Source organism: Ursus maritimus, unplaced genomic scaffold, assembly GCF_017311325.1.
Source record: "Ursus maritimus isolate PB19 unplaced genomic scaffold, ASM1731132v1 scaffold_26, whole genome shotgun sequence".
NCBI classification, from domain to species: domain Eukaryota; kingdom Metazoa; phylum Chordata; class Mammalia; order Carnivora; family Ursidae; genus Ursus; species Ursus maritimus.
Window position 1 is genome coordinate 31,418,795 of NW_024425119.1, and position 21,827 is coordinate 31,440,621.

Here is a 21,827-nt window from a genome sequence, read left to right on the forward strand (position 1 = left end):
GGGATCATGACCTGAGCCAAAGGCAGACGCTTAACCGACTGAGCCACCTAGGCGCCCCTAAGTCTGTTCTCTTGTTTTTTATTTGTCCCATATGTTTCCTTTTCGTCTTTATCTGCCTTTATTTTGTTTGAGTGTTTTTTATGACTTAATTTACCCCTTTTGTTGGCTTATTAACTTATATCTGATTTTTTTTCCAGTGGTTGCTTTAGCTTATAGTATATATTTTATCACAGTTTATCTTCAAGTTATACAACTTCACATATAGTATAATAACATAATAGTCCGCTTTCTTTTCTCCATTCTGGCCTCTGTATATTCATATATCTTATTTATATATATATGTTGTAGATCCAGTAATACATTATTGCTCTTTTTAAAGAGATCTATAAGAAAACATATTTTTTATATTTAAGCACAAATTTACCACTTTTGGTAAATGGTCTTGATGATTTTGTGTAGATCTAGATTTTCATCTGGTGACATTTTCCTTCAATTCTAAACACTTTAACATTTCTTCTAATATGGGTCTGCTAGTGATTAATCCTTTTTATCTTTTGTATACCTGTCTTTACTCTTTTTGAAAGATGTCTTTTGACTTGCATTGTTTCTAACTAGAAATTTGCTGTCATTTTTATCTTAATGTCTGTATATACAATATATAATTTTTCTGTTGGACTCTCTGTCATGCACTTTCTAACATGGATTTTTATCCGTTAATTAGGATGTTCATTTTCTTTCCATTTCTTGTGTTTTGGCTGTGTCGAGCTTCTTAAATCTGTGGACCTACTGTTTTTATCAAATTTGGAAACAGTTCAGCCATTAATTTTTAACACATTTTTTCTGATTTCTTTTTCCTCTTTGGGGACGTTAAATTAAATGTCATTACATTAAATTAGTCCACTTGAAATTGTGTCCCGGTTTACTGATGCTTTGTTTATATATTTTCAGTGTTTTTTCTTTCTGTGTGTTTCATGTTATATAGATTATTTTATCTTCAAAATCACTAGTGTATCTTCTTTGATGGTCTCATCTACTCATAAATCCTGTTCAGTATGTTTTTCATCTCTGTAAGTTTGATTGAACTTTTCTTTATATCTTCCATGCATTTATTTCAACATGCTGTCTTTCCTCTGTCTTCTTGAATATATGGATATAGGCACAATAACTTTTCTTAACGCCTTTGTCTACGAATACTGTCATTTGTGTCATTTCTTGGTCTGTTTCTAATAAATGATTTTTCTTCTCATTATGGCCTGTACTTTCTGCTTCTCTGTATTCCTGGTAATTTTGTTTGGATTCTATAAATTCTGAATTTCATATTTTTGGTGTCTGGAGATTTTTGTATTCCTATAAATCACCCTAAGCTTTGTTCTAGATACAGTAGTTATTTGGAAATACTATGATGTTTTTGAAGTTTGGTTTAAACTTTGTTAAGCAGGACCAGATATGCCTTTAGTCTGTGGTTAATTTTGTGCCCTGCTGAGGCAATACCCTTCTGAGTACTCTGTGATTCCCTTTGAATTATGAGGTTTTCCACTCTGGCTGATGGGAACACCAAATTTTCCCATCTGTATGTGAATTCCTGGACTTGTTCCATCTTATCCTATTAGATATTTTATTCTCCTCCCCATCCCCAGCCTTGGGTATTATTTCTTCATATGCATGTGCTGATTAGTACTTAGCTGAAGATTTGAGAACTCTCCGTAGACCTCCAGAGTGCTCTCTCTTTGAAGGACTCTCCTAATGATACTCTGCCTTGTGAACTCTATCCTCTGTATTCTTTCTGAACTCCCAGCTCTGTTTTCTCAACAAGGGGAATCTGTGAGCTCTTACGGCATTGTCCCTTTGTATTCTGTGGCTTGTATACTTTCTGCAGGCAGTAAGCTAGGAGCAGTCATAGGGTTCATCTCATTTGCTTCCTTTCTCTCTCAAGAATCATTATCCTGTTCTACCTGATGGTCCATGTATGAAAACTTTTATCTCATATATTTTGTCCAGTTTTTTAATTGTGCCAGTCAGGAGGGTAAGTCGGGTGTCTCTTGCTTCATATTGGCTAGTTGGAAGTTTTGAAACTTATGTTCACCTAGCAGTCAAACTGATATTTTTCAAGGCAAAAAGCAAGCCAATTTTACTTTTGTATTTAGAAACTTTCAGTGTTTCTTATTGTTCTTTTAAAAAATAAAGCTCTATTCGTATGACCAAGTAATTCCACTACTGGGTATCTGAAGAAAATTAAAACACTAATTCAAAAAGATGTGTGCACCCCTATGTTTATTGCAGCATTATTTACAATGGCTAAATTATAGAAGCAACCCAAGTGTCCCATCCATAGTGGATAAAGAAGATGTATATATACACAATGGAATATTACTCAGCCATGAAAAAGAATGAAATCTTGCCATTTGCAACAATATGAATGGATCTAGATAGTATAATGCAAAGTGAAACAAGTCAGTCAGAGAAAGACAAATACCATATGATTTCACTTTTGTGGAATTTAAAAACAGATGAACAAAGAAAAAAGAGACAAAAAATCAGACTTAAATTTAGAGAACGAACTGGTGGTTACCAGAGGGGAGGTGGGTACGGGGGTGAGTGAACTAGGTGAAGGGGATTAAGAGTACACTTATCATGATGAGCACTGAGTAATGCATAGAAGTATTGAATCATTATATTGTATACCTGAAATTAATATAATACTGTATATTAATTATGCTTGAATTAAAAATACTAAGTTCTGTATAATCTGGCCCCTTTTAAGACTACGTCATAGGTTTTCCTTCACTGATTCTATTCAATCTTTCTTTTCTTTTTTTCTTTTTTTGTAAGATTTTATTTATTTATTTGAGAGAGAGAGTAAAAGGGAGCACAAGCCGGGGGAGGGGCAGACAGAGAAGCAGACTCCTCCCTGAGCAGAGAGCCCAACTTGGGGCTCCATCCCAGGACTCTGGAACCATGACGTGAGCTGGAGGCAGACACTTAACCGACTGAGCCACCCAGGCACCCCTGTTCTTTTTGTTCCTCAAATGTGTGGCAGATTTTGCATTTGTGTATATTATTCTATTCCCTTGGAGTATGCTTACTCCTTTCTTCACATGTTTAACCATTCTGTGTCTTTCATTTACTTATCCCTTCCTTACTAGGGACTTTTCTGACCACACTCTCTGAGATAGGACTTCTAACACAAGTTATTCCATCATATGATCTTGTAGCACCTATAAAGGCACAGTAATTATCTTTTTTATTTGTTTATTTCTGTATTTCTTTTATCCTTTCTACTTATTAATGGTTAATTATTTGTTATTTTCCTTAACTAGAATATAAGCTGTATTGTCTCCCTACCACATAATAGGCATATATTAAATATCTGTTTAATATACATAGATAAGTCTTTCTTTACATTTAAAAAAAAATTTAGAGTAATGAAAATTTCTCTGGTGTTAGTGTTGTATATTATTGCATACTATAGGTTATGCCTTTTGATATAATAGCGTTATGTTGTCCAAAACACCAAAGAGACCTATGTTGATTAACAGTTCAGGATCGTGATCTGTGAACATTCCTGGGTAAAACATCTCTCTCTCCTTAATAGCAGATTGAATTCTTTTATTTCTCTGTCCACAACACATTACGGTATAGTGTCTGGAACACAACAGGTGTACCTGCTTGTTAGGTATTTAATAAATAACTTAAAAAATAAAATTGGATATCAGTCAGAGTTTTAGTGGCCTATATTTCTTCTCTCAATTTCTTTGGTACCTCCAGTCTCTGGAACAACCCAACCCCAAGTAAATTTGTTGATAGTCAGTGACAAAAAAAATTGAAATATCTTGATATCTAATTATTTCCTACAATAGCTTTGATTTGATAGAAGTTGGACATAAAGTAGAATTATGTTTTCTGCATTAAAAAGGAACTTAAAAATTAGTCTAACATTTTCATCTAATCTGTCTTATATATCTTGGCTTTATTACTTACATATGCATTTGTATCTACATTTTTCTGTTGTGGGAACTTCAGAGTTGTTAGGTTGAGAAAAATCTGTTATATTCTCATGACTATATGATTTTATGTTTTAACAGGATAATTTTCCTCTGCACCATCTTTAAATATCTTTTTCTGGTTAAATGATGCAGCAGCTATACACAATAATTGTCTGGGTTATTCACTAGATCTTATTATAGAAGACAAGACAAGCTGAAGGTTTTTGTTTTGTTAATATAACAGTACATTGAACCCATGCTAATTTTTCATGTTGAAATCCTGAACTAAGTGTAGCTTGTTTTTATACTAAGGCATGAGAAGAGTACATTAGACAAATTTCGACCCAAAGTAATATTGTATATTTAAATTAAAAAAAGTAAAACATAGTCTAGGTAAATATTAGTGGCTATTCAATATGTTATCTAAGAATTTAATTGTCTCGAAATGAAAATGCTGTATGTTTTTCTTGCTAAATACGTTTTTATTTATCTCAAAGTCCAGGCAATAGGAATTTCCTTACTGGAAGACCTGTTGTAGTTATGGGTGAAGAATGTGGAAGCATGGATGAGCAAAGACAGTCAGACTTCATTACTGAAAAACAGTCAGTACAACATGTTTGGGGAGAAAATAGAAGAGTTTCAAATTTTCTTGAAGATGTGAACCAACCAGAAGCCAGCCTTATATCAGAGACTTGTAACTCTTTTATTAGTGAAAATGTCAATTTTTTAAACATTGATCAACAGAGGATAAAGAAAAACTTTGACAAGTGTGGTTATGACAGTATGGGAGATATTTGTGCAATCACAAGTTCTGATAAAAATGATTCAACTGATAGATGCATTAGAAGTATTTTTACATATCCAGAGTTGACTCATAGTAATTCTACTTTTAATAAAACAATTTATCCAGAAAAGTGTCAGCCAAACAAGAGGTATCAAAAAGAGTACCACAATAATGAAAGAAATACCCTTACTACATCTTTTGAAAAGGATTGTTATGCAGCCAGCTCTGAAAAAAAAGGTGAGTGTTACACATGGAAAACATAATCTATTGGGAATTTTTGTTTTCAGTTTGTGTGTGTGTGTGCGCATATGCGCGCGCATGGAAGAATAGGAAATTAAAAATAGAATGACATTCTATTATATGACTTTTCGAATCAGTAATTTTCTTCTATGGGTTGTAAGCTTCAAATTAAAAAACAAATAGTCTCTGTTAAGGTTTTGAGTTCAACGAATACTTTTATTATTAAAGGAAAATTTGAAAGTGATTACCAAGAGAAGACACCACAGAATGGAAGCCAGACATATCCAGTGAATCATATGTAAGTTTTTAGGTAAATCTGGGGAATACAAATTAGGATCTAATATAATGCATGTTGAACGTTTGAACTGATGAAAAGTGAATAGGCATATTGCTCTCTAGGGGTGGGTAGACCACCCTCAAGGAAGGCTTCTCAGCTGTCAGAATCTTGGTAATATCACCTCATTTGAGAGTATGGTGCTCATATTTGCTATTGCAAAAATATCTGGAAGCTGAGTATTAATTAGGTTTGAGAAAACTAACTTATGTGTTCAAGAAACTTACATACTTACCAGAATGTCAGTTTATTAATTTACAGAAAGAAATAGAAGAGTCACATGTATAGGAATGCTTACTTGCATGGTAAGCGTATTTTCTAACTTTTGGCTCAGCTCTCCATGGGAAGGTTGCTTGGTTAGTACAGAATCAGAACAAGAGTTTGATAGAATTCAACTGTAATGGCATAAGCATATTAACATTTTATGGGACTGTTACTATAGGGAATTAAACAAAATTTCTGGTTTTGGAATAGCCCAAACTTTCTTGGTAGTAATTGTGATTTAGTCAGATCTTGGTAACTGAAAATCATGAACTAGAATATATTTTAATTTTGAAAGTACTTTCTCATGGAAATATTTAAAATATCTATTTATAAAAAGAGTGTATAGATGCTATTTTAATGGGATTGGCACAACAAATTAATTAAAATATAGATTCACAACTTATTTAATAAAATCAATAAATTAGCTGCTTTATTGTCAAAACCCCAAATATTCAGAAACTTGTGAATGAAAAACAGAATGGTAGGTCTTGAATTTTAAAATGTACTTTATGAAAGTGATTTAGAACATGGTTCCCAGCCTGACTGCATGTCCACATCACTTGAGGGGATGACTTTTTAAAATTAAAAATACCAAGTTTGATCCACACATAATGAATACTCTCTTTAGGTTGGAGCTTATGAATATTTGTTTTTCAAAAAACTTCCCTTATAATTCTGATCTGAAGCCAACTTTGGAAACCAAAATTTAGAATAATAATTTTCAGCAGGAAATAAAGCACACTTTAAAAGCATCTTATTTATGATCCTTAGGGGTAATATCTGTTTGGAAGAATTGCATTTGAAGCAACCATGGGACTTTGGACTTGGTGAGGTAAAGTACATCTTCCATTGTCTTTCCAATTAAGTCAGTTGTTATTATGCCATATTTTAGTATTGGCAGTTTACTTTGACTTAAATTTAGCTTTTATAAAAAAAAAATTTCTTCTGAGTACTTTCTTTTGTTATATTTTTTTATTCTGGGGAAATTATAGCTTGGATTTAGAAATAAAATTAACACCTTTCAGAATGCTTTAAGACAAACCAATTAGATGTTTTAAAAATTGTTTTTATAAGTCCTATAAAATTTTTTCCAAAATGAAAACACTTAGGTTTCAGTGTGCTATGGTCAACATAGTTATATGTTTAAGAATACTGAAAGAACTATAAACATTGGTTATGTAAGTTGTAACTGCTGCTCATTATAAGGGTGTGTGATTGTTAAAACAGTCCAGGCTTTGTGCTAGAAGCTTTATGTACTTCATTTCTACTGTGTAAGAGCCTGATTCTGTAAGCTCTTCAGTGCAAAAGAGACTCCAGTTCAGAGAGATTAAATAACTTGTTCAAGGTAATACACTCAAACCAGGATTTAGACTCTTACTATTTTTTTTTAAATTTGATTATTTTAAAATTTATTTTAAAGAGAGAGCGAGCGAGCAGGCGGGAGGGGCAGAGGTAGAGGGACAAGCAGACTCCTCACTGAGCAGGAAGCCGGGTGCAGGGCTTGATCCCAAGACCCTGAGCTGAAATCAAGAGTCCAACGCTCAACTGACTGAGCCACGCAGGCACCCCTTGAGACTCTTATTTGACTCTATATTTTCTACTATACTGTTTTCTCTTTTTATCTTCAATAAATACTCATCGAATGCATATTATGAATTCATTTAATAGAATTTATTGAGTGTCTTTTATATGCTAGACACTGTGGCTACAGTGGTGAAAAAACAAAGTTTTTGTTCTTCTGATGCTTACATTCTATCACGCATGTGACGATGAAAGGTACAGAGAAGAAAGGACATGGAACTTACCTTTAGGAAGCTATATAGTCTAGTAGCTAGACCGAAACAAACAAAAAACCTAATGCATTTAGATACAATTGCCCCAGCTGGGGTTTTTACAGAAGGCAGTTGGAATTTAGTAAAAGATACTTATAAGTTTTCTTTTAGGAGTTTTATGGTTTCAGTTCTCAGTTTTGGGTCTTTAATCCATTTTGAGTTCATTTTTATATATGGTGTAGGAAAAATGGTCTGGTTTTATTCTTTGGCATGTAGCTGTCTAGTTTTCCAAATATAATTTATTGGAAAGACTCTTCCCCATTCTATATTCTTACCTCCTTTGTTGTAGATTAATTGACCATATAGATGTGGGTTTATTTCTGGGCTCTCTATCCTGTTCCATTGATCTATGTGTCTGTTTTTGTGCCAGTACCATACTGTTTTGATTACTATAGCTTTGTGTAGTATATCTTGAAATCTGGGATAGTGATACCTTCAGTTTTGTTCTTCTCAGCCTTAGCAACATATTTATGGCTATGTTTCCTCAGACAAGGGAAACAAAAGCAGTAGTGAACTAAATTACGCCCAAATAAAAGGCTTTTGCACAGCAAAGGAAACCACCAACAAAATAAAAAGGCAACCTACTTAGTGGGAGAAAATATTTACAAATTATATATATCTAATAAGGAGTTAATGTCCAAAATATATAAAGAACTGATACACCTCAGCACCAGGAAAGCAAACGATCTGATTAAAAAATGAGCAGAGGACCCGAATGAACCTTTTTCCAAAGAAGACAAACAGAAGGCCAACAAACACATGACAAAATGCTCAACATCAGTAGTCATCAGGGAAATGCAAATCACAACCACAATGAGATATTACTTCATACCAATCAGAATGGCCAGTATTCAAAAGACAAAAAGTAACAAGTGTTGGCGAGGATGTGGAGAATTAATTTTAATTTTTTATATTGAAAATATACTCCCTAAAAATATTTTTTATGAGCTATATGTGCAAAACTTCTGGTATTCTGCCCTAAAGCCTCAACTGCAAGAAATTTAAAAGTTGCCAATGAGAGTTCCTGCTCTTCAGTTTTTAGCTGTTGAAAGATTAACTTGAATTACAAACTTACATTCTTTGATTTACTCAATACTTGGGTTCTTCTGGTACCTAAGATCTACTTTTTACTGCTTTGTAGAGAATTCAGTTTCATAAAATACATAACAAATTCATCCAAATACCCAATCATTTAGCTGTCTGTTTGGTTTACTTATACATTCTGTCATGTACTCTGAGCAAAATACAACCGAATTTGAAAAGGCTGCTGTTTATAATTTAAGACAGGGACCTCTAAATGACTCCTTTTTGGTATGCTTCAGGCACCAACATGTTGGTAGGAATGTAAATTGGTGCAACCTCTATGGAAAGCAGTATTGAAGTTCCTTAAGAAAGCAAAAATAGAAATACTTTACAATCCAGTAATTCCATTACTGGGTATTTGCCCAAAGAAAACAAATATGGGGCACCTGGGTGGCTTAGTCAGTTAAGTGGCTGCCTTTGGCTGAGGTCATGATCCCGGGGTCCTGGGATCAAGTCCCACATTGGGCTCCTTGCTCAGTGGGGAGCCTGCTTCTCCCTCTGCTTCTGCCCCCTGCTTGTGCTCTCTCTCTTGCTTACTCTATCAAATAAATAAATAAAATCTAAAAACAAAAAAGTCTTAAAAACAGAAATACTAATTTGAAAAGATATATGCACCCCAATGTTTGCTGCAGCATTACATACAGTGGCCAAGATATGGAAGCAACCCAAGTGTCCATCAATAGATGAATGAATAAGAAATTGTGGTATGTATATATATATATGTGTGTGTGTGTGTGTACACACACACACACAGAGTAGAATGTTACTCAGCCATAAAAAAAGAATGAGATCTTGCCTTTTGTGACAACATGGATGGACCTAGAGTGTATTATGCTAAGTGAGATGAATGAATAAAGAAAAGAAAACAAGACTTTTAAATACAGAGAACAAACTAGTGGCTGCCAGAAGGGAGGTTGGGGGGGATGGGGAAAATAGGTGAAGAGGATTATAAAATAAATAAGATATAAAATAAGTCACAGAAATGGAAAGTACAGCATAGGAAATATAGTCAGTAATATTGTAATAATGTATGAAGAACAGATGGTAGCTATAGTTATATAACGTGAGCATCGGGTAATGTACAGAATTCTCAAATCAGTATGTTGTTCACCTGAAGCTAATACCACCTTTTATGTCAGTTATACTTCAATAATAAGTAATAAAAAGACAGTTCTAAGTTTCATGGGTAGTCAGAGGAAGATGTGATAGAGGAGAAAAAAATTTTTTTTTTTTTTTTTAAATTTTTGAGTCAGGCAACTCACTTTTTTTTTTTTTTTTTATTTGACCGAGATAGAGACAGCCAGCAAGAGAGGGAACACAAGCAGGGGGAGTGGGAGAGGAAGAAGCAGGCTCATAGCAGAAGAGCCTGATGTGGGGCTCGATCCCATGACGCCGGGATCACGCCCTGAGCCGGAGGCAGACGCTTAACCGCTGTGCCACCCAGGCGCCCCTGAGGAGAAAACTTTTGATCTGGGTGTCAGTAAGTTTACCAAGTGGACAAACTGCCTTCATCCTATGAAGAGGGAGCAATATAGATAGAAACTAAGAGACGAAGGAATATAGCTTGTTTTAGAAACTCTAAGTAAATGTGTTTCATTCTACTTACTATTATTGCTACACTACTGTAGCATAAATTATAAGGGGTGGAGGGATGGCAAGAAATATTTCTGGATGTTATAAAGGACCAGGTCATAAAAGACCTTGTATGACATATAAACAGTATAATTTTCTATCATCAAACAGCCATTAAAAAAATTTTAGCAGAGGAATTGATAACATCACAGTATTAAAAAGTTGAGGAGTGGCAGTGAGGATGGAAACAGGGAAGAGCTATAACAAAGATTTAAATCTAGATTTGATAGAAATTGATGATTAGTTAAGTGAGAAGGAAAAAATTAAAGACCTGTATTTATGATTTGAGTTAAATGGGTAGTTGATGGGATGATGCCATTCACCAAGATTGAAAACATGAGAAATGGCTGCAGAAAAGGTTAACTTTCCACCAAATTTTATGTAACCTCTTTTACAGATAGACCTGTTACTGTAAAGGGCTTCGCAGCCAACGAGCCCTTTTCCTATCTTCCATCCATCTAAATTTGGCCACGTGGCTAGGTCTCAGTAATCGAATGTTATCAGAAGTGATGTGCATTATTTTCATGCACTACAAAAAGTGGGGATTTCCTTCTCTGTGTTATCCTTATTGTGAGGGCTAGATGGTAGTGAAGCCCTAAGGAATGTTTGCAGCCACAAGATGGGAGGGACTGAGTCTCTAAATCACTAGATGGAGGAAAATTACCTACTGAGTAGGAAAACTCGTTTTAGATTATTACATGAGGGGCGCCTGGGTGGCTTAGTCGTTCAGCGGCTGCCTTCAGCTCAGGGCTTGATCCTGGCGTTATGGGATCGAGCCCCACATCAGGCTCCTCTGCTGGGAGCCTGCATCTTCCTCTCCCGCTCGCCCTGCTTGTGTTCCCTCTCTCGCTGGCTGTCTCTCTCTGTCAAATAAATAAATAAAAGCTTAAAAAAAAAAAGATTATTACATGAGAAAGAAATAATTGTGTTTAAATGTTAAACATTTTGTGATTTATTTTTAATACCTAGCATTACTCTAATTCAGAGGGAGAGATTTCTAAGAGAATATCAGTTAAATTTTGACCTGTCGAGGTTGATTGAGGTCTTCTGAAAAATCTGTGATATCCGTGAAAATGTGTCATAGCCATTTATATATACAGAGCTTGAGGTCAGAAGAGGCTTTTAGTTCGTATTCAGTGAGTAGGTGGTAATTTAATACATTTGTGTGTACATATGTGCTTTCCAAGAGAAAATGTATAGAACAAGAGTAAAGAGTCCTGTGAAGCCACAACATTTAAAGTTGGAGGACACACAGTAGAAGAGAAGCCAGAAAAAGAGACAGAATGAATTGTTAGACAGGTTTGAGGAATCCTACCAGAAGAATGTTAGAAAAGAAAAACAGATTTTTTTTTAAAGATTTTATTTATTTATTTGACACAGAGAGAGACAGCAAGAGAGGGAACACAAGCAGGGGGAGTGGGAGAGGAAGAAGCAGGCTCCCAGCAGAGGAGCCTGATGTGGGGCTCAATCCCGGAACGCCGGGATCACGCCCTGAGCCTAAAGCAGATGCTTAACGACTGCACCACTCAGGCGCCCCGAAAAATAGATTTTCAAGGAGGGGAATATGGTCAGTAATATCAGATGCTGTCCTGTTACTCCTAGAACTTCTGTTTTCCCAAAAAAGAATAATATAGCTATATTCCCTCAAAGAAGGAATTGTCAGCAGGTTAGAATACTTAAAAAAAAACCAACTCTATTTAACTACATTTATGGCAGCTTAAATGTGGCTAGAGCAAGTCAGAAAAGAAAAAAGCCCATTGGTGGAGCCCGACGGGAATCCAGTGCTATGAGGAGTTCTTTCAGTAGACCAGGCATGGAATTTTTTTTTTTTTTTAAGATTTTATTTATTTATTTGACAGAGATAGAGACAGCCAGCGAGAGAGGGAACACAAGCAGGGGGAGTGGGAGAGGAAGAAGCAGGCTCCCAGCAGAAGAGCCTGATGTGGGGCTCGATCCCAGAATGCCGGGATCACGCCCTGAGCCGAAGGCAGACGCCCAACCGCTGTGCCACCCAGGCGCCCCCAGGCATGGAATTTTTAATTTGTGATGTATAGACATATGTATAGGAATATATACCTATTCCAAAGGTACAGTGGCTAAAATCTTAAATTCTGCAAGAGCAACCAAGGCAGGAGTCAAAACAGCAAAGGAAGAAGAGGTAAGAACAGAAGAAAGGCAGTGTTTTGCCTGCCTACTGCCTGGGTAAAATCAGAACAGATAGTTCCTCCTGAGGCAGAATTAATGAAGAAACAGAAGCACAGAGAAAAAACAAACAAAAATCCATCTTGGATGGCAGATAGTAGGGAATGGAAAGTGTAGGGGTGATCCAAGATCCTTTTGTTGGATGTGGAAGGGAATATGAAAGAACAAGGTCTTGGAGGAGTATAATATTTTTATTAAGATTTAATTACATATAACAATTTATTACTTCCAGGTGTACAACATAATGATTTGATATATGTATAAACTGTGAAATAATCACCAGAATGGGTCTAGTTAACATCCATTACCATACCACACTTAAAAATCTGTTTTTTTTCTTGTGATCTTTTAAGATCTACTCTCTTAGCAAGTTTCAAATATGTAATAGTTTTACTAATTATAGTCACTATGCTGTACATTACATCCCCAGGACTTATTTATTTTATAACTGGAAGGTTGTATTTTTTTGGCAGCCTTCATCCCTTTTGCCTATACCCCACTTCTGGAAACCACCAGTCTGTTCTCTGAATCTATGAGTTTGTATTCAATTTAATATTTTTTTTTTAGATTGCACATGTGAGATCATATGGTATTTGTTTTTCTTTGTCTAACTTATTTCACTTAGCATAATACCCTCAAGTTCCATTCATGTTGTTGCAAATGGCAGGATTTCCTTCTTTAATATAGCTGATTAATATTCCATTGCATATGTATACCACATCTTCTTTACATTTTTCCATCTATGAACACTTAGTTCATTTCCATGTCTTAGCTATTGTAAATAATGGCAGTGAACAAGGCAGTGGGGATAATCACTTCGAGTTACTGTCTTCATTTCCTTTGCGAAAATTACTAGAATTGGAGTTGCTGGATCATATGGTAGTTCCATTTTTAATTTTTCAGGATACTCTGTACTGTTTTCCATAATGGCTGACCAATTTACATTACCTCCAGCAGTACACAGGGTTCCTTTTTTTCCACGTCCTTGCTCTAATACTTGTTATTTCTTATCTCTATGGTATTAGCCATTTTAACAAGTGTGCGGTGCTATCTCATTGGGGTTTTGATTTGCATTTTCTTGATGATTCACGATATTAAGCACCTTTTTGTGTACCTGTTGGCTATCTGTATGTCTTCTTTGGCTAAAATTCTGTTCAGTTCCCCTGCCCATTGTTTAATTAGATTGTTGGTATTTTGCTTTGAGTTGTAGGAGTTCTTTACACATTTTAGATATTAACCCCTTATCAGATAAATGGTTTACAAATATGTACTCCCATTCTGTAGGTTGCCTTTTCATTTTGTTGATTGTTTCCTTTGCTGTGCAGAGGATTTTTTAGTTTGATGTAGTCTCACTTGTTTAGTTTTACTTCAATTGCATTTGTTTTTGGTGTAAATCCAAAAAAATCTTTGTCAAGATCAGTGTCAGAGAGCTTTACCACCCCCTATGTTTTCTTCTAGCAGCTTTATGGTTTCAGGTCTTACGTTCTTTTATTCCATTTTAAGTTAATTTTTGTGTATGGTGTAAGATAGGGGTCCACTTTCATTGTTTTGCATGTAGCTGTCCAGTTTTCCTAGCACCATTAATGAAGAGACTTTCCTTCCCTTATTGTGCATCTTTGGCTCATTTGTAAATTAATTGGCCATTATGTATGATTTTCTTCTCAGCTTTCTATTATGTTCCATTGCTCTGTGCCTGTTTTTATGCCAGTACCATACTGTTTTGATTACTGTAGTTTTTTCCCTTTCTTTCTTTCTTTCTTTCTTTCTTTCTTTCTTTCTTTCTTTCTTTCTTTCTTTCTTTCAGATTTATTTATTTGAGAGAGAGAGAGAGCACGAGCAAGAGGGGAGAGGCAGAGGGAGAAGCAGGCTCCCTGCTGAGCAGGGAGTCCAATGCAGGGCTTGATCCCAGGACCCTGAGATCATGACCTGAGCCGAAGGCAGATGCTTAACTGACTGAGCCACCCAGGCACCCCAGATTACTGTAGCTTTCTAATGTTTGAAATTAGGAAGTGTGATGCTTCCCGCTTTGTTTTTCTTTCTCAAGATTGCCTTGGCTATTCATGGTCTTGTATGGTTCCATATAAATTTTAGGATTATTTTTTCTACTTCTGTGAAAAATATCATTGGAATTTTCATAGGGATTGTATTGGATCTGTTTTGGGTAGTATGGACATTTTAACAAGATAAATTCTTCCAATTCATGAGCACAGGTTATCTTTCCATTTATTTGTGTCTGCAATTTCTTTCATCAGTGTCTTATAGTTTTCTGTGTACAGATCTTTTACCTCTTTGGTTGAATTTATTCCTAGGTATTTTATCCTTTTTGATGCAATTGTAAATGGGATTATTTCCTTAATTTCTCTGATAGTTCATTATTAGTGTATAGAAATGCAACTGCTTTTGTATATTGATTATGTAACCTGCAATTTTACTGAATTTATTATTTGTAGCAGTTTTTTGGTGGAATGTTTAGGGTGTTGTATATATAGTATCATATTATCTGGAAATGTAGGTAATTTTAATTGTTCCTTTCTGTTTTGGATGCCCTTTTTTTTTTCTTGCCTGATTGCTCCAACTAGGACTTCCAGTATTATGTTGAATAAAAGTGGTGAGAGTAGACATCCTTGTGTTGTTCCTGATCTTAGAAGAAAAACTTTCAACATTTTACTATTGAGTATGATGTTAGCTATAGGCTGAACATATATGGTTCTTATTCCGTTGAGGTATGATGCCTCTATCTCTTTTGTTGCAAGTTTTAATCATGAATGAATGTTGAATTTTGTCAAATGCCTTTTCTGCATTTTTGAGATGATTGATGTTTATCTGTTAGTGTTGAACCATCTTTACAATCACAGAATAAATCCCAGTTGATTGTGGTGTGTAATCCTTTTAATGTATTGTTAAATACAGTTTGCTAATACTTTCAAGGATTTTTGAATCTGTGTTCATTGGGATATTGTCCTATAATTTCTTTTCTTGTGGTGTCCTTTTCTGGTTTTCATATCAGGGTAATGCTGGCTTCATAAAATGAGTTCAGAAGTGTTCCTTTCTCCTCTACTTTTTGGGAAGGTTTGAGAAAGATAGTAATTCTTTTTTAAATGTTTGGTAGTTTGATAGAACTCACAAGTGAAGCCATTGTTCTAGACTTTTGCTCGTTGGGAAGTTTTTGATTATTAATTCAATCTCTTTACTAGTAACTGGTATATTCATATTTTCAATTTCTTAATGAATCAGTCTTGGCAGGTTGTATGTTCTAGGAATTTTACTAATTTCTTCTAGGTCATTCAGTTTGTTTGTTTATCATTGTTCTCAGTAGTCTCTTATGATCGGTTTTTCTGTTATCAGTTATAACATCTCTTTCATTTCTGATTTTGAGTCCTCTTTTTTTCCCTTTTGAGGTATAGCTAAAAGTTTGTAATTTTTATCTTTTCAAATAACCAGCTCTTAGTTTCATTAATCTTGTATTGTCTACTGAGTTTCTGTTTCATTTATTTCCACTCTGATCTTTGTTATTTACTTCTACTAACTGTAGGTTCAGTTGATTAGTTTCTTGAGGTATAAAGCTAGGTTGTTTGAGATCTTTCTTGTTTCTTAATATAGGTGCTTATCACCACAAACTTCCCATTTAGAACTGTTTTTGCTGCATGCCAGAGTTTTTTTTTTTTTTTTTTTAAAGATTTTATTTATTTATTTGACAGAGATAGAGACAGCCAGCGAGAGAGGGAGCACAAGCAGGGGGAGTGGGAGAAGAAGAAGCAGGCTCATGGCGGAGGAGCCTGACGTGGGGCTCGATCCCAGAACGCCGGGATCACGCCCTGAGCCGAAGGCAGACGCTTAACCGCTGTGCCACCCAGGCGCCCCTGCATGCCAGAGTTTTTGTATTTTTGTATTTCCATTTTTATTTGTGTCAAGATACTTAAAAATATTTTTTGATTTTTTTTTTCAGCCACTGGTTGTTTAGGAGCATGCTGTTTAATTTCCATAGATTTATCAATTTTCCATTTTCCTTCTTGTAATTTTTATTTTCATACTGTCATGGTTTGACAACATGGCTAGTGTGATTTCAGTCTTCTTAAATTCATTAAGACTTGTTTTTTGGCCTAAAATACAATCTATCATGGAAGATATTCAGTATGTGCTTAGGAAGAATGTGTATGCTATTGCTTTTGGGTGAAATGCTCTGTATATATCTGTTTAGTACATCTGGTTTAAAGTGTCATTGAAGGCCAATGTTTCCTTAATTGATTTTCTGTCTGGAGGATTTATCCATTGATGAAAGTGGGGGTATTCAGGTTCCCAACTACTACTATGTTGCTATTTCTCTCTTTAGGTCTGTTCATACTTGCTTTATATATTTAGATACTCACTATGTTGGGTGCTTATATATTTTCAAATGTTGCATCCTCTTCTTGGATTCATCCCTGTTTCATTAGATAATGACTCTCTTTGTCTCTTAATTACAGTCTTGTTTTAAAGTCTGTTTTGTCTATGTTTACCTACTGCAGTTGTCCTTTGGTATCCATTTTCATGAAGTATCTTTTTCTATCCTTTCACTTTTAGTCTGTATGTGTCCTTATGTGTGAAATGAGTCTTTGGAATGCAGCATATAAATGGATCTTTAAAAAAAAAAAATGCATGTGGCCACTCTGTATCTTTTGATTGGAGAAATTTATTTAGTCTATTTATGTTTAAAGGAGTTATTGATAGACATGGGCTAATTGCCATTTTGCTCATCATGTTTTGGCTGTTGTGTAATTCCTTTGTTGTTTCTTCTCTTGCTCTGTTCTTTTGTGATTTGATGATTTTCTGTAGTGTTAGATTCCTTTTTTTAAAATCTTGTTTATTTACTATAGGTTTTTGCTTTGTGGTTACCATGAAGCTTATATAAAACAACTTCTATTGATAACAATACATTTTAACTTGATAAAAACTTAAGTTCAAATGTATTCTAAAGCCCTATAGTTTTACTATCCCCCCACCCCGAACATTGTATGTTTTTGATGTCACAACTTCTTTTGGTTTTATGTATTTATTAAGATATTATTGTAGTTGGTTTTACTAATTCTGTCTTTAACTTTCATACTAGCTTTGTAAGTGATTAAACCACCCCTTTTACAACATTATCTTGAATTTTAGTATATATTTACCTTTACTAGTAAGTTTATACTTTCATATGTTTTCCTGTTACTAATTGATAACCTTTTATTTCAGCTTCAAGAAATCCCTTTAACATTTCTTGTAAAGCGAAGTCTAGTGATGAATTCCTTTAGCTTTTTGCTTCTTTGGAAAACTCTTTATCTCTCCTATTCTGAAGGACAGCTTTGCTGGGTAGAATATTCATGATTGGTAGTTTTTCCTTTCAGCACTTTGAATATATCATGCCACTTTCTTCTGGCCTGCAAAGTTTCTATTGAAAAATCTGATGGTAGTTTTGTGGGGATTACCTGTATATAACAAGTTGTTTTTCTTTTGCTGCTTTTAAAATTCTCCTCTTGTAATTTAATTACAAAAACATAATTTAATTATGTGTCTTGGTGTAGTTTCTTTGGGTTCAGCTTATTTGGAACTCTGCTTCCTTCCCCAGGTTAGGGAAGGTTTTGGCCATAATTTCAAGTAAGTTTTCTGTCCCCATCTCCTTTTCCTTTTGGGGCTTCTATAATATGCATACTAGTTTGATATTGTCCCATAAGACCCTTAATGCTATTTTCACTTTTTTTTTAATTCCTTTTTGTTGTTGCCTCTCTGATTTGACACATTCCACTGCCCTTTTTTTGAGTTCCTGATCCTTTCTTTGACTTCGTCAAGTTTTCTGTTAATCCTTTTATTATATTTTCCAGTTCAGTTACTGTATTCTTCAGCTCTGTGATTTCTGTTTGGTACTTTCTTATATTTTCTGTTTCTTTGTTGAAATTCTCACTTTGTTCTTGGATTGTTCTCCTGACCTTAGTGAGAGCATCTTTATGACTGTTATTTTGAATGCTTATCAGGAAAATCACTTATCTTCATTTCACCGAGGTCTTTTTCTGAAGCTTTATCTTGTTCTTTTTTTTGTAGCATATTGTTCTGTGTCTTCATTTGCTTTGATTCTATGTTGGTCTCTACTGTTAGATAAAACAGACACCTCTCTTAGTCCTGAAGGAGGGGCCTTAAGTAGGAAATAAAACCTGTGTTTCAACCCACCCCATCTCTTGGTTGTCTCTCAAACCTTTGTGATTTTCCAAGTAACCTACTTTATTTTTAGTAGTTCCAAGTAGTTGAGGGAATGCCAAAACCTGCCAGTGTCCCAATGGGAAGGATCTCAGTTAGTACTCAGATTCAGTTTGATTGGAAGCTGCACCCTCAGGTGGGAGCTTTTAAAGTATGCAAATGTACCTCTTTCATTGCCAGACTTTGAGATGGGCATCTGTCTGTTCCCTCTGCACTAAGCCCTGGTGTGATAGCCAGTTAGGTGTTCCTTTGTTTGCTGTCATCCCGTTGAATCTGTGAACCTAAGCCCTTGCTGGCCATCAGAACCAGGTTACCAAAGAAGGTGTCCTCTGGGCAGCAACTACAAAAGCTGAGATGCTGTGTGTTTGTGTAAGCTCCTTTCTTGGAGACACCAGTCTGGGGTAAGGCAGAGGGAGTATGAAGGTGGTACCTGCTGGCCTCCCAGAATCTGGAGAGGATTTCAGGTGGCCCCTAGATGTGTGTTTCATTAGAAGCTTTCCCCTCTGGCCAGAGGTATGAGGATAAGCTAATATACGTTTCTTTCACAGAAAAAAAAAAAAAAATGGGTGTTTCACTCAGCTGCCTCATTGATGCTCCCTGGGTGGGTAGCTGGTTAAGAACTCTTTTTCTGTTTGTTGCAGTCCTGTGGGACCTGCATACAAAAAGCCCTGTTGGCTATCAGAGCTGATGATCAAGGGACATCCCATGGGTGGTAGCTGCAAAGACTGGGATTCTAGATGTGTGCATCGGGAGTGTTTTCAGGCAGTACCCATGACCTGAGACAAAGCAGAAGGAGAGTGTGAGGATGGTGCCTGCTGGGCTCTACAGTCTTTGGAGAGTATTTCAGTAGGCCTTTAGGTGTAAATTAGAAGCCTGTCACATAACATATATAGTACCAGAGCAAAAATATAAATGCAATAGAAAACTCATTCAGAAAACAGAAGAGAAAATATAGAGCTACTGATCCATACCAATTATGAAATCCAGCTTGGCAGGCATTGTGAAGGCTTGTTCTCCTGGGGTATGGGAGAAATTCTTTGAATAATTTCGTTTCTTCTCTTACGGATGATCTTTTCTGTCATTTATCCTCTATAAACAGATCTGAGGTAGGTATTGCTTGCTTTGGGGTCTATATAGCTGTCTCAACTTGTGTGTTGTGGTGCCAGTTTAGGGCTTGAGTGTTTTAAGAGTTGAACATATAATACTTTTTAAATGATTGAATAGTGAGATTAGAGAAGAGACTGTGCTCCATAAAGTTATTCAGGACCCCAAGCTGACGAGGACTTTGCTGTCTTTAACTGGTGGTTTCCACATGTGTTGATATCAGATAGCAGAAGGGAAACAGAAGTAGAGGATTGTGGAGAACATTTTTATGGGCCAGGAGTAGTAGTGGTGTACACCACTTTTGCCTATGACCAGAACTTAAATCACATGTCCAAATCAACTCCAAGGGAGGCTAGAATATGTAGTCTAGCTGTATGCCTAAGGAGGAAAGGGAAATAGTTTGGTGAACAGCTGGACAGTTTCTCCTTTATCCTACCTGTGTTTATTAAAACACTCTATCTTACCAACAGAGAATATATATATTTTTCTATGTCCAGGATACATTTGCAAATATAATTCATGTAGTAAGCCGTAAAGAAAGATTGAGATTTATCTAAGAGATTCATAGTCACATTCTCTAATAATTCATTAAGTTGGAAATCATCAAACAACAACTAAAGATGCTTAACCTCCCTTACCTTCCTGGAAATTAAACACTCTGGATTTTAAAAAGAAAAAGATAAAAAAAAAGGAAAATGAAAATGAATTAGAAATTACATAGAAATTGATGAAAACAAAAACCAATGGTTTGTTCTACAGAAAATTTATACTTTGTGGGCTTTTATTATTTAAAAAACCTGAAAATGTATAAACTGACAACCAACTTAAGATATCGAACTTTAACAGAATAACCCTCCAGATTGCTCTCATATTTCTGCCTCTGAGCTTCATTTACTGTGTTTACCTCAAGCCTTTTCTTTCCGTCAGTTTTCTTAGTAAGTGTCTATTCTGTTGCTTGCTGTTTCAAAACATATTTAAATTTTATTTTATTCATCACAGGCAAATTTTTCTTTGTAGTTTTAAGATCATCTTTGTTGAATTAAAGTAATATAAAGGAAAAGTACTATAAAATGAATTGGTGTGATTAAAAGGGAGATATTAATGGGTATTAACTGTTTATACTTGGAAGTTGTTAAAATTTTGTTTTTCTTCTAGATTCTGATGGAAGAAGGAAGAACCTGTTCTTTAAAAGACAGACCAACATCTGCTAAGAATATCTGCCAGTGTAACTATAATGAATTTTATTCTTTAAAAAACAAAACAAAACAAAAACCTAACATTTAAATGAAAATCAGTCGTGTTTTGTGGGGTTGTTTTTTTTTTTGTTGTTGTTGTTGTTTTCAGATTTTTGCCAGCAAATATTTCATAGATATTTTAGAAATAATAGCAGTGCAACTGACTCTTTAAAATTTCTCTTACCCTTTATAAAATATACATGAGTATATACAATGTATATATACAGTTCAGTGAATAATAAAACTGATACCTTTGTATATAGTTTGTAGCTTAAAAATAATGTATACTCAGTACTTTTGAAGCTCTTCTCAATTGCATTTCCTATCCTGCCCTCTAGAGGTAACTATTATCACAAATATTTTCTCCTAATTTATTATTGGTTTTTGGGTTGTTTTTACTTTGCTTATGGTGTTTTCTGCTTTTGCAAAAGGCTTAACTTTTTTTATGTACTTAATTTTATCAATCGCTTCCTTTATACTTTTGGATTTAATTAGAAAGACTACACTCCCAGATTATAAATTAATTCACTTATATTTTCTTCTAGTATTAGCACAATTTTATATTTTTACATTTAGGTCTTTAATCCATTTGGAATTTATCCTAAATTAAGGTGCAAGATACGTATCTATTCAGGTTTTTAAAATGCATCTTTTCCCTAAGTACTTGTGATACCACCTTTTTTATATAGTAACTTTCTGTGTATACTGGGGTCTGTTTCAGGGATTTCTGTACTTTTCATTTCTCTTTCTTAATCTTCATGGGCTAATACCATACTATTTTTATTATGATTTTATAGTGTGTTTAATTTCTAGAAGAGTTACACCTCCCTTTACACTTTTTAAAAAAGTTTTTCTGGCTATTTTTAATTATTTTTTCATATAAACTTTAAAATCAACTTGTTTAACTCCAGAGAAATGTTTTAATTT

General features: G+C 34.9%; 1 protein-coding gene across 1 annotated transcript in view; it reads left to right on the forward strand.

The window, feature by feature from the left end:
• The window catches only part of CUNH12orf40 (chromosome unknown C12orf40 homolog), a 53,330-nt gene that overhangs the window by 23,371 nt on the left and 8,132 nt on the right, over positions 1–21,827 (forward strand). Inside the window, exons 9-12 of the mRNA XM_040641939.1 lie at positions 4,481–5,004; positions 5,236–5,305; positions 6,377–6,437; positions 20,821–20,890. Of these exons, the coding sequence (XP_040497873.1) occupies positions 4,481–5,004; positions 5,236–5,305; positions 6,377–6,437; positions 20,821–20,890 (725 nt within the window). The remainder of the gene's footprint in view (positions 1–4,480; positions 5,005–5,235; positions 5,306–6,376; positions 6,438–20,820; positions 20,891–21,827) is intronic.